Below are 12094 nucleotides of genomic sequence, written 5' to 3'. Positions count from 1 at the left end.
TATTTCTACACCTGATTTTCAAATCATTTGCACAAATTTCGAAAAACATGTTTTCACTTTCTCATTATGGAGTATTGTGTGTGCGTGAGAACCAAAATCTAGGTAATTCATTTTGAATTCAGGCTGTAACAGAACTAAATGTGGAATAAATCAAGGTTATGAATATTTTCTGAAAACACTGTATGTACAACCCTAACCACTATGCTGATCTAAAACAGATCACATATTTTGCTTCCTTTTTTTTGTAGTCCAGCCATCGGTCTATCCCTACCTCTAAGAATGACGCAAGCCAGACTCCGAAGGTGGCTCGGTTCATTGGTTACCTTGTCACTACACTTTTGTATGGTAGAGGTGAGTTCGCTCACTACCATATCTATACACTTCAGTGAGGGTTCCTTCAGCTTTTGGATCTGCTTTTTCACTATGGCCTCAAAGGCCAGGTCAGGAGTGAACAGGCCCGTCCTGTAGAGAGGAGGTGGTGACGGGAGAGAGAAGAGAGAGAAGTAAAGTAATAGAGAAACAGAAGGGGGAGAAACCAAGATAAAGAGACACAGAGAAACAGAAACCGAGATGGAGGAATGGAGTAAAAGATGAAGAGAACCACAGGGAGAGAGAGCAGGTCAAAGCAGAAGAGAGAAATGCCACGCTGTATTTCACCCAAACTCCCATATCTACTGGGTGAAATACCACAGTGTGCCCTCACAGCAGCTTGATTTGTGACCTGTTGCCACAAGGAAAGACCAACCAGTGAAGAACAAACACCATTGTAAATACAACCCATATTTATGTTTATTTATTTGCTCATAATACGACATTTTCAAATGTTTTTATTATTTTGGAAAGTTTGTGAGTGTTATGCTTACTGTTATTTTGTATTGCTTATTTCACTTTTGTTTATTATCTACTTCCCTTGCTTTGGCAATGTTAACATATGTTTCCCATGCCAATAAAGAGTAATACAAGAGGGCCACACAGAGAAGGAGAGAAACAGATAAGGTGCGAAAAAAAGAGGGATGACAGACTGAAAGGCAGATGAAATAGAAGGGATAGGGACAAGTCAGGGGGAGGTGGGGAAACCGTACACAGGGTAAAAAAAAATGATTTCCCTTGAAGCTGTTCGAAACAGGCTAGTGCTGAGGTCTGTCCCTCGAGAGAGAGAGAGAGAGAGAGAGAGAGAGAGAGAGAGAGAGAGAGAGAGAGAGAGATCACAGCCTGCACCACCACACCAGTCAACAGCTCTGAGCCATGAGCCATTTGAGACCGCAGCTGTGCACCCACCATCTCAGACAAAGCACCTTGCTCCTCCCCTCTACCTTGACCCCCTCTCATCCCTCTTTCCACCCCCCGATCCCCCAGCTGACCACTCAGAGCAGGGCCACAGCGTTTGTTATTCCACTGTCCCAGAACCACTGTGGTCAGACTGCGTTCCAAACTGGGCCTTGTCACAGTAGTATTAAGACCACTGGGGCCTCTTCCGCTGAATGCGGTCCTCAAGGGCACTCTTAGCTGAACTTGGCCCTTGGATGAGCCGCCAAACTTTCACGTTGTCATGGGTCCTGTCTGCTGCAGGTGCACAGCACCCGGTCTCACAAGCAGGAGGTCTGGATGCTGAGGTCACCCAACATGGCTGACTGGGACAACAGCTGAGTGACACTTTGATGACACAGTCAGGGCATCAAAAATGATGTCACCGCTGCTAAAATTAACTCAATTGCCTGTGACTTAACAGAACTGTAACATCTTAAGATGTGTTCATTTGACCATTCATTAAATGATTAATGTTCATTTGATCATATTCATAACAAAAATATTTGTTGAAATGTTTTAATCCTTACTCCTGTGTCTAAACCCTTGACATACAGCCACGTAGCAGCAACCCGGCAGCATCAAGACTCATTCTAAACCAAGCATAGTTCTTTAACAAGGCCATGGTCACTCCACCCAGCCACACCATCCAAAGCGGTAGGCAGGCAGTCCCTCACAATACCCCCGCTACCCCAGTATGCCCCCTACTGTCCCAACCCGGGACAACAGGGTCTGGAGAACAGAACGGTACGGTGATACGGTAACAGGGATGACATAGCTGCAGGTTTTGGTTGGAGGGAGAGGTGAAACCATAGTGTTGCTCTCCACCGTGTGTGTTTACCTTCTGAGTACACTGCCTAACGGTATTGACTAGCTCAGAAATGACCATGTCCACACATTTCTGGCAGGGCTCTTTGATCTTGCCGATCTGCCTTTTCACAATGGTCTCAAAAGCCATGTCCGGAGTGAAGAGGCCAGTTCTGCCCAGTATCAGGCCCAAAAAAGAGAGACATTTTGAAAAAAGGAGAAAAGGGGAGGGAGGTCGGGCAGAGAGAACAGTGTTAATTGAAAAGACCCCCTCCCACAACATAAAGAAGAAACATGCACAGTAAGACAAAGAAAGAGAATGACAACAGAAAGCAGAAAACATGACTTAAAAACTTAACTAAATCATCACATTATGGTTTCAGGAAAATATGCAGATAAAAACTGAGCTCTTAGAACACAACTTATATGATTATTGCTACATAATATGTGAAGAGTTTTGCCCACATGCTACAGTACATGAGTCATCCAATCCTCGGATGACACCATGCCTATTGGAGTCCCTACACTACTACAACAAAATGTGTCCCAATTCTCTTAAATGGTTTCCTTTACCAGTTCCCCTCCTTCAGAACCACTGACCTATAGGGTAGAGGGCACCCTCATAGTAAGCATGTGTTTGCAGCCATTTTCCATTTAATAACTGCTTCTTTCAGATCATTGGCCCCAAATGAAAGGTAACAAGGAAAGGAAGTCAAATCTTTTTATATATATATATTTATATATACAACAACAGTACCAGTCAAAAGTTTGTACACACCATCTCATTCAAAGGTTTTTATTTTAAAATATATGTACAGTTGAAGTCGAACGTTTACATACACTTAGGTTGGAGTCATTTAAACTCGTTTTTCAACCACTCCACAAATGTCTTGTTAACAAACTATAGTTTTGGCAAGTCGGTTAGGACATCTACTTTGTGCATGACACAAGTACTTTTTCCAACAATTGTTTACAGACAGATTATTTCACTTATAATTCACTGGATCACAATTCCAGTGGGTCAGAAGTTTACATACACTAAGTTGCCTGTGCCTTTAAACAGCTTGGAAAATTCCAGAAAATTATGTCATGGCTTTGGAAGCTTCTGATAGGCTATTTGACATTATTTGAGTCAATTGTAGGTGTACCTGTGGATTTATTTCAAGGCCTACCTTCAAACCCAGTGCCTCTTTGCTTGACATCATGGGAAAATCTAAATAAATCAGCCAAGACCTCAGAAAAAAATGTAGACCTCCACAAGTCTGGTACATCCTTGGGAGCAATTTCCAAATGCCTGAAGGTACCACGTTCATCTGTACAAACAATAGTATGCAAGTATAAACACCATGGGACCACGCAGCCGGCATACCGCTCAGGAAGGAGACACGTTCTGTCTCCGAGAGATGAACGTACTTTGGTGCGAAAAGTGCAAATCAATCCCAGACAACAGCAAGGACCTTGTGAAGATGCTGGAGAAAATCGGTACAAAAGTATCTCTATCCACAGTAAAACAATTCCTATACTCGACATAACCTGAAAGGCTGCTCAGCAAGGAAGAAGTCACTGCTCCAAAATCACCATAAAAAAGCCGGTTTGCAACTGCATATGGGGACAAAGATCGTACTTTTTGGAGAAATGTCCTCTGGCCATAATGACCATCGTTATGTTTGGAGGAAAAAGAGGGAGTCTTGCAAGCCGAAGAACACCATCCCAACCTTGAAGCACGGGGGTGGCAGCATCATGTTGTGGGGGTGCTTTGCTGCAGGAGGGACTGGTGCACTTCACAAAATAGATGGCATCATCAGGAAAGAAAATTATGTGGATATATTGAAGCAACATCTCAGTACATCAGTCAAGAAGTAAAAGCTTGGTCGCAAATGGGTCTTTCAAATGGACAATGACCCCCAAGCATACTTCCAAAGTTGTGGCAAAATGGCCTAAGGACGACAAAGTCAAGGTATTGGAGTGGCCATCACAAAGCCCTGACCTCAATCCTATAGAAATGTTGTGGGTAGAACTGAAAAAGCGCTTGCGAGCAAGGAGGCCTACAAACCTGACTCAGTTACACCAGCTCTGTCAGGAGGAATGGGCCAAAATTCACCCAACTTATTGTGGGAAGCTTGTAGAAGGCTACCCAAAGCTGAAATAAATCAGTCTCTCTACTATTATTCTGACATTTCACATTCTAAAATAAAGTGGTGATCCTAACTGACCTAAGGCAGGGAACACCACTACTAGGATTAAATGTAGGAATTATGAAAAACTGAGTTTAAATGTATTTGGCTAAGGTGTATGTAAACTTCCGACTTCAACTGTAAATAATATTTAGAAATCGTTTTTTGCATCCTGCATTGTTGAAAAAGGACCATAAGTAATTATTTCACTGTTAGTCTACACCAGTTGTTTACGAAGCATGTGAAAAATAAAATCGGTTTTGACTAGATTTTTTGTTCAATGAGTTCAGAGCAAAACAATTGGGCTTCTCTTTACACCATCTTACACCATCTTAAACCAAGGTAAACTGAGGTATGTATGGTCTATTGGTAGTCAGGAGGAATATGTGTTCTGGTACACATGGGAGTTAGGTTAAGAGGGAGGAAGAAACAAAGAGGGGACTTTCAACAGGTTCACTTCCTGAAGAGTGATGACATCACTGTCTGATTCTGATTTATATCACTCTTGGACCTAGGTAAAATACAGGAATTTTTCTTAGGACGGGGATGGAGTGTGCTAGGTTACACATGACGGGCATATGAGGCTTCACCACACAGACAGACATACATACATACAAGATACATACAGACGGACGGGGCAAAGAGTGAGAGAAAGATGCCACCCAACCAGCGGTCACGGATCTAATCACAAATCCCTCCACCTCTGTTTGGACTGCAATCGGTTTTTCTAGAGGTCTTCGTGATTAGATGGGTGAGGATGATTAGAGTTGGTCTGGCCCAGAGGGGTGACCCAGGCGGGTGAGGACAGGGGTAGGGGGAGAGGGAGAGAGGGAGAGAGGGAGAGAGGGATAGGGATGAGGGACGTGCCTGATGCCGTGGATGTTCTTGATTGCGTAGCTGATCTCCTTGCGAAGCTCCTTCTCGTTAAACTCCATCTGTACACACACAGAAAGGAAAACACACCGTTAAATAGTGAACACACACCTCCAACACACAGCAGAAACAGGAACCTAAGGTCGCTTGTATTCATTGAGTGGCTCTGGGAGGGAGGGATAGAAGGAGGGGGTTTGGGGAGGGAGGGAGGAATGTTTTCCTCATATGGTCTCTGGGTTGGGGTCCTAAGGGAGGCAGGAGGCAAATCACGGCACTGTCTGTCTCATTCTGGGGTTGCATGGACACTAAGAGTTAGGAAAGAGGGGGACACACACACATACAGTATGGTACACATACCTTGACCAGCTCAAAGGGGAAGCGCTCGTGGAAGATGCGGTTGATCCTGGCTCCTCCTGACAACTCTGCTGTGTCGATCTGGTCCCCAGAGCCCTCGATACGCTTCTCAAAGTCCACTGAGAACTGCTGCACCATCCTGGGTGAGATACAGGGAAAAGGGAGTTAATGAAGTGTGTGTGTGTGCCTCTGTGTGTGTGCGTGTGTGTGTGTGTGTGTGTGTGTGTGTGTGTGTGTGTGTGTGTGTGTGTGCGTGCATGCATGTGTGTGTGTGTATGCAAGTGTGTATCCTACTCACTGCAACAGGGCCTTGGTCTTGCGGGAGGGGTCATCAGGTCTGAAGTTCTTGTACTCCTCCACTTCCTTCTCTATAGACAGCAGCTGGCTCTGCAGCTTGGCCCGCAGCCCCGGCAGAGTGTCCCGGATGTGATTGGTCAGTTGCTGCAGGGTGAAAGGTCAGGGTGGGTTTTAACATGGTACTGGAGAGATGACCGTGGTCAGATCCTAGACTATACTACTACTACCATTCACCTACTCTTCAGTGGATGTTATTAGAAGTCTAGAATTGGCTTCCTATTTCACAACAAAGCCTCCTTCACTCACGCTGCCAAACATACCCTCATAAAACTGACCATCCTACCGATCCTCGACTTCGGCGATGTCATTTACAAAATAGCTTCAACACTCTACTCAGCAAACTGGATGTAGTCTATCACAGTGCCATTCGTTTTGTCACCAAAGCCCCATATACTACCCACCACTGCGACCTGTATGCTCTCGTTGGCTGGCCCTCACGACACATCCGACAAACCCACTGGCTCCAGGTAATCTATAAGTCTTGGCTAGGTAAAGCCCTGCCTTGTCTCAGCTCACTGGTCACCATAGCAACATCCACCCGTAGCACGCGCTCCAGCAGGTATATCTCACTGGTCATTCTTCCTTCGTCCGACCTTTCCTTCCAGTTCTCTGCTGCCAATGACTGGAACGAGTTGCAAAGATCTCAGAAGCTGGAGTCTTATATCTCCCTCTCTAACTTTAAGCATCAGCTGTCAGAGCAGCTTACTGATCACTGTACCTGTACACAGCCAATCTGTAAATAGCACACCCAACTACCTCATCCCCATATTATGACTTGCCCTTTTGCACCCCAGTATCTCTACTTGCACATCATCATCTGCATCTATCACTCCAGTATTAATGCTAAATTGTCGTTGTTTTCGCCTCAAGGGCCTATTTATTGCCTTACCTCCCTACTCTTCTACATTTGCACACACTGTACATAGATTTTTATATTGTGTTATTGACTGTATGTTTGTTTATGTGTAACTCTTGTGTTGTTGTTTTTGTCGAACTGCTATGCTTTATCTTGGCCAGGTCGCAGTTGTAAATGAGAACTTGTTCTCAACTGGCCTACCTGGTGAAATAAAGGTGAAATAAGCAAAGCATCCAATAAGCAAAGCATCGTAAGCATCCAAATAGATCCTGTGGATGGCTCAGCTGGCAGTCTTGTTGAGCAGCCTGGTTGAGTGTTTTCTGTAGGTAGGGGACTAACCTGGTTGAGTGTTTTCTGTAGGTAGGGGACTAACCTGGTTGAGTGTTTTCTGTAGGTAGGGGACTAACCTGGTTGAGTGTTTTCTGTAGGTAGGGGACTGACCTGGTTGAGTGTTTTCTGTAGGTAGGGGACTAACCTGGTTGAGTGTTTTCTGTAGGTAGGGGACTGACCTGGTTGAGTGTTTTCTGTAGGTAGGGGACTGACCTGGTTGAGTGTTTTCTGTAGGTAGGGGACTAACCTGGTTGAGTGTTTTCTGTAGGTAGGGGACTAACCTGGTTGAGTGTTTTCTGTAGGTAGGGGACTGACCTGGTTGAGTGTTTTCTGTAGGTAGGGGACTGACCTGGTTGAGTGTTTTCTGTAGGTAGGGGACTGACCTGGTTGAGTGTTTTCTGTAGGTAGGGGACTGACCTGGTTGAGTCTTTTCTGTAGGTAGGGGACTGACCTGGTTGAGTGTTTTCTGTAGGTAGGGGACTGACCTGGTTGAGTGTTTTCTGTAGGTAGGGGACTGACCTGGTTGAGTGTTTTCTGTAGGTAGGGGACTAACCTGGTTGAGTGTTTTCTGTAGGTAGGGGACTGACCTGGTTGAGTGTTTTCTGTAGGTAGGGGACTGACCTGGTTGAGTGTTTTCTGTAGGTAGGGGACTGACCTGGTTGAGTGTTTTCTGTAGGTAGGGGACTAACCTGGTTGAGTGTTTTCTGTAGGTAGGGGACTAACCTGGTTGAGTGTTTTCTGTAGGTAGGGGACTGACCTGGTTGAGTGTTTTCTGTAGGTAGGGGACTGACCTGGTTGAGTGTTTTCTGTAGGTAGGGGACTAACCTGGTTGAGTGTTTTCTGTAGGTAGGGGACTGACCTGGTTGAGTGTTTTCTGTAGGTAGGGGACTGACCTGGTTGAGTGTTTTCTGTAGGTAGGGGACTAACCTGGTTGAGTGTTTTCTGTAGGTAGGGGACTGACCTGGTTGAGTGTTTTCTGTAGGTAGGGGACTGACCTGGTTGAGTGTTTTCTGTAGGTAGGGGACTGACCTGGTTGAGTGTTTTCTGTAGGTAGGGGACTGACCTGGTTGAGTGTTTTCTGTAGGTAGGGGACTGACCTGGTTGAGTGTTTTCTATAGGTAGGGGACTAACCTGGTTGAGTGTTTTCTGTAGGTAGGGGACTGACCTGGTTGAGTGTTTTCTGTAGGTAGGGGGTGCCCATGCGTTCAGCCAGGTGTCTGTATCCAGGGTGGGTCAGGAAGAACTTTCTCTCTGCCGCCATGGCCGCTGTAATATCCTTCTTCCCATCAATGTCCTTCTGACTCCTGTTCACCACACCGATGTAACCTGGGGCAGGGAGAGAGGTCAGCTGATACTGGACAGATCAGGATGCGAAGATTGGCAAAATGTTGTTTTGTGGAGAGAAAGACAGAAAAGAAAAGGAAGAAGTTTGTTAATAGATAGTTTTTCTGTGTGTGGGTTTTTCTTGTTTGTTTGTCTTGTTTGTTGTACCACACTGGGGTAGTGGGCTGAAGGGGTGGGGAGTTCGGAGGGTGGTGTGGAGGGTAACTTTTAGCTCCCACTTCCCTATCGTGTGATGGTTATTGGGGGAGGGGGGCAAGGTAGCCGCAAGGGTAACAGGGATCACATATCCCAATTTAGTTATTTTTTCTCATGCAGTTCTCTGTTAGACAGGATATCCTGCCTTATAACCTTTTGGACTGAATGCCAGTAGCCTTGTAAATATACTAGTGGTTTAACGTGAGGACTTCCGACACGAGAGTGACAGAAACAGAGAAGACAGCGACAGAACTACATGTCTGGGTTCAAGCACCAGTAGAAAAATGTCTGTCACCTAATTGCATTAGAGAGTTTCCCACAAATATATTTTATTGCACAGAAAAGAAACGAACAGACATTTTCCAGATGTGTCACTAAAATCAAGATGTTCTTTTTGTCCGCCTCCATCTTGCTCTCTCTTTCCTTCATTCTTATTTTCTCTCTCACTCTCTTCCCCGTCATGGGGTTCTCCCATGCACCAACCCCTGGGAACACATCACCCTGCACCACCTTCCCTGGCTCCCAGTCAGATTCCACATTACCTATCAAGATCATACTCCTCACCTACAAGGCCCTCCATGGCCTGGCCCCTTCTTACCTCTGACCTGCTCCACATACCTCTCTGACCTCCTACCTCTCTGACCTCATACCTCTCTGACCTCCTTAGCTCAGCCCTAAGTCAGCTCTATCTTGAGCTAAGTAGCTTTTATTTATTTTTATTCTATTGCTTTATCCTTGTTATCCTTGTTATCCTTGTTATCCTTGTTATCGTTGTTATCGTTGTTATCCTTGTTATCCTTGTTATCCTTGTTATCCTTGCTGTACAGTGTCCTTGGGTTTGTTGAAAGACCTTTTATATCCAACGTTCTATTATTATTATTAACTAGATAACCACTAGAGGGAAGCACTGAGATGGGATGAGAATGTGTGTGTGTGTGTGTGTGTGTGTGTGTGTGTGTGTGTGTGTGTGTGTGTGTGTGTGTGTGTGTGTGTGTGTGTGTGTGTGTGTGTTTAGTCTCACCTCTTCGCAGTGGCAGCAGCTTGTTCTCCAGAATTTCTCGGGCATCAGTCCCCTCGTCCATCAGATCCAGCTTGGTGATCACACCAATGGTCCTCTGACCTGGGCACGCACGCGCACACACACACACACACACACACACACACACACACACACACACACACACACACACACACACACACACACACACACACACACACACACACACACACACACACACACAATACAATACATTAACAAAGTCCAGTTGTAGGTAGGTTAAATTGCATCCTTGTCTAACTACTGCCCTGTCACAATATGATGGTGAACGAAACTGAGAGCACTGATGAGAGCCAGAAGGTCTACCATTTCTGCCTTTAACCTCTAGTCAATCAACCCACCTTGTGGGTCAACTTCTTTAGCAATCTTCAGGGCATCTGAGTTGGCCAGATCAGAGTTGGCCGGGGAAACAGCCAGCAGCAGACAGTTGTCCTTCGTCACAAACTGATACAACATGTCTCTGATCTGCTGCTCAATGTCCGCAGGCTGGTCCCCTACTGGGACCTTGGTCATCCCCGGCAAGTCCACCAGAGTCAGGTTCAGGACTAGGGGAGAGAGGGGAGAGAGGGGAGAGAGGAGAGGGGAGGAGAATATCGGAAGATAGGGGGTGAAAGGAGAGGGGAGAGGGGGGGTGAAAATAGAGGGGAGAGAGGGGGTGAAGGGAGAGGGGAGAGAGGGGTGAAGGGAGAGGGGAGAGAGGGGGTGAAGGGAGATGGGAGAGATTTGTGAAGGGAGAGGGGAGAGATTTGTGAAGGGAGAGGGGAGAGAGGGGGTGAAGGGAGAGGGGAGAGATTGTGAAGGGAGAGGGGAGAGAGGGGTGAAGGGAGATGAGAGAGGAGGGTGAAGAGAGTATGGAGAGGGCAGAGGGGAGAGGGAGGAGGGGAGAGGAAGAGAGTTTGGAGAGGGTAGAGGGGTGAGAGGTGGAGACAGAGAAAGATTTATAAATATGATATCAAAACCGATGAATAATGATAACCCTGAAAAATAAAGGACTATATAATATCATGAATAGTAACTGATTGAAACTCACTTTAGGCCCTGGCAATACAATAAAACTATATAATATCATGAATAGTAACTGATTGAAACTCACATTAAGCCCTGGCAATACAATCAAACTATATAATATCATGAATAGTAACTGATTGAAACTCACTTTATGCCCTGGCAATACAATCAAACTATATAATATCATGAATAGTAACTGATTGAAACTCACATTAAGCCCTGGCAATACAATCAAACTATATAATATCATGAATAGTAACTGATTGAAACTCACTTTATGCCCTGGCAATACAATCAAACTATATAATATCATGAATAGTAACTGATTGAAACTCACTTTATGCCCTGGCAATACAATCAAACTATATAATATCATGAATAGTAACTGATTGAAACTCACTTTATGCCCTGGCAATACAATCAAACTATATAATATCATGAATAGTAACTGATTGAAACTCACTTTATGCCCTGGCAATACAATCAAACTATATAATATCATGAATAGTAACTGATTGAAACTCACTTTATGCCCTGGCAATACAATCAAACATTGTTGCCACTTTTGAATAATAGGGAAACTTGATTCACAAAATTCTGTGTGTAGAATTATACTACTCTAGTCTTTCCTATGATCAAGTGTGGTAGTTCTGTGACCTCACCATGTGGGGAGTAGACCCTGAGGTTTATTGGCACAGGGGAGATGCCCTTATTCTGCCCAGTGATGCGGTCCGTCTCCGCCTCGATCTCCCCCCGAACCTCATCGAAGTCTGTGAACTTCTTCCCCTTACAGTGGAGGAACTCAGCATATTCTGCAGAAAGAGGGGGGGACAGAACAGAGGTGAGTAAAGGAAAGGAGAGGACAAGTGAGGATGACAAGATCATATGAGAAGACAGCTGGGATGGAATAATGACAAATACAGGAAACCATTTCTGGCAACTTGAATTGAAATGAGCTGTTCTGTCATTTCTTCACTTTTCATCACTCTCAGTTTGGAGGAAAATGTAACAAACCTAGATGGCACTGTTGATAAAACTGTGAGACAGCCACAGACCTTGTATTGACTGGAAAATAAGAAGAAGCTCATTTTGGCCTTTTGGTAATACAGAATATGAATTATTATTATGTGAATAGAATATTCATTGTTTTCATATTTTGGGGTGTGAGAAATGCACTTTAGAAATAAAGTATATTATTATGAATGACTTTGGGCAGGCTATACATTATCTGAGCATTCAGGGTCTGAGACAGTTTGGTCTTCATAAACCTTAGATGGTATTGATATTTTGTACTATACAGTAAATGCAATACATCTGTTCCAAAAGGCACATTCTGAACTGGTTACATAAGACTGGATTAAATGTAAATGAGGACAAATGATTTGTCCTGTTTCGCATGGTGCTTAAACTTGTTATTGAAAGCTTGCTTATTAG

General features: G+C 44.7%; 1 protein-coding gene across 1 annotated transcript in view; it reads right to left on the bottom strand.

The window, feature by feature from the left end:
- The window catches only part of LOC149983615 (dynamin-1-like), a 44775-nt gene that overhangs the window by 14714 nt on the left and 17967 nt on the right, over positions 1-12094 (bottom strand). The window contains exons 3-10 of the mRNA XM_090236711.1: positions 11323-11472; positions 9994-10197; positions 9617-9715; positions 8222-8382; positions 5812-5954; positions 5517-5652; positions 5154-5221; positions 324-462 (exon numbers count right to left, since the gene is read on the bottom strand). Of these exons, the coding sequence (XP_090092837.1) occupies positions 324-462; positions 5154-5221; positions 5517-5652; positions 5812-5954; positions 8222-8382; positions 9617-9715; positions 9994-10197; positions 11323-11472 (1100 nt within the window). The remainder of the gene's footprint in view (positions 1-323; positions 463-5153; positions 5222-5516; positions 5653-5811; positions 5955-8221; positions 8383-9616; positions 9716-9993; positions 10198-11322; positions 11473-12094) is intronic.

The sequence above is a fragment of the Oncorhynchus mykiss genome, chromosome 5 (genome assembly GCF_057628025.1).
Source record: "Oncorhynchus mykiss isolate SJ-2025 chromosome 5, ASM5762802v1, whole genome shotgun sequence".
NCBI lineage: Eukaryota > Metazoa > Chordata > Actinopteri > Salmoniformes > Salmonidae > Oncorhynchus > Oncorhynchus mykiss.
The sequence above is the reverse complement of the archived record's forward strand: the minus strand, read 5'-3'. Positions and strand labels throughout refer to the sequence as shown.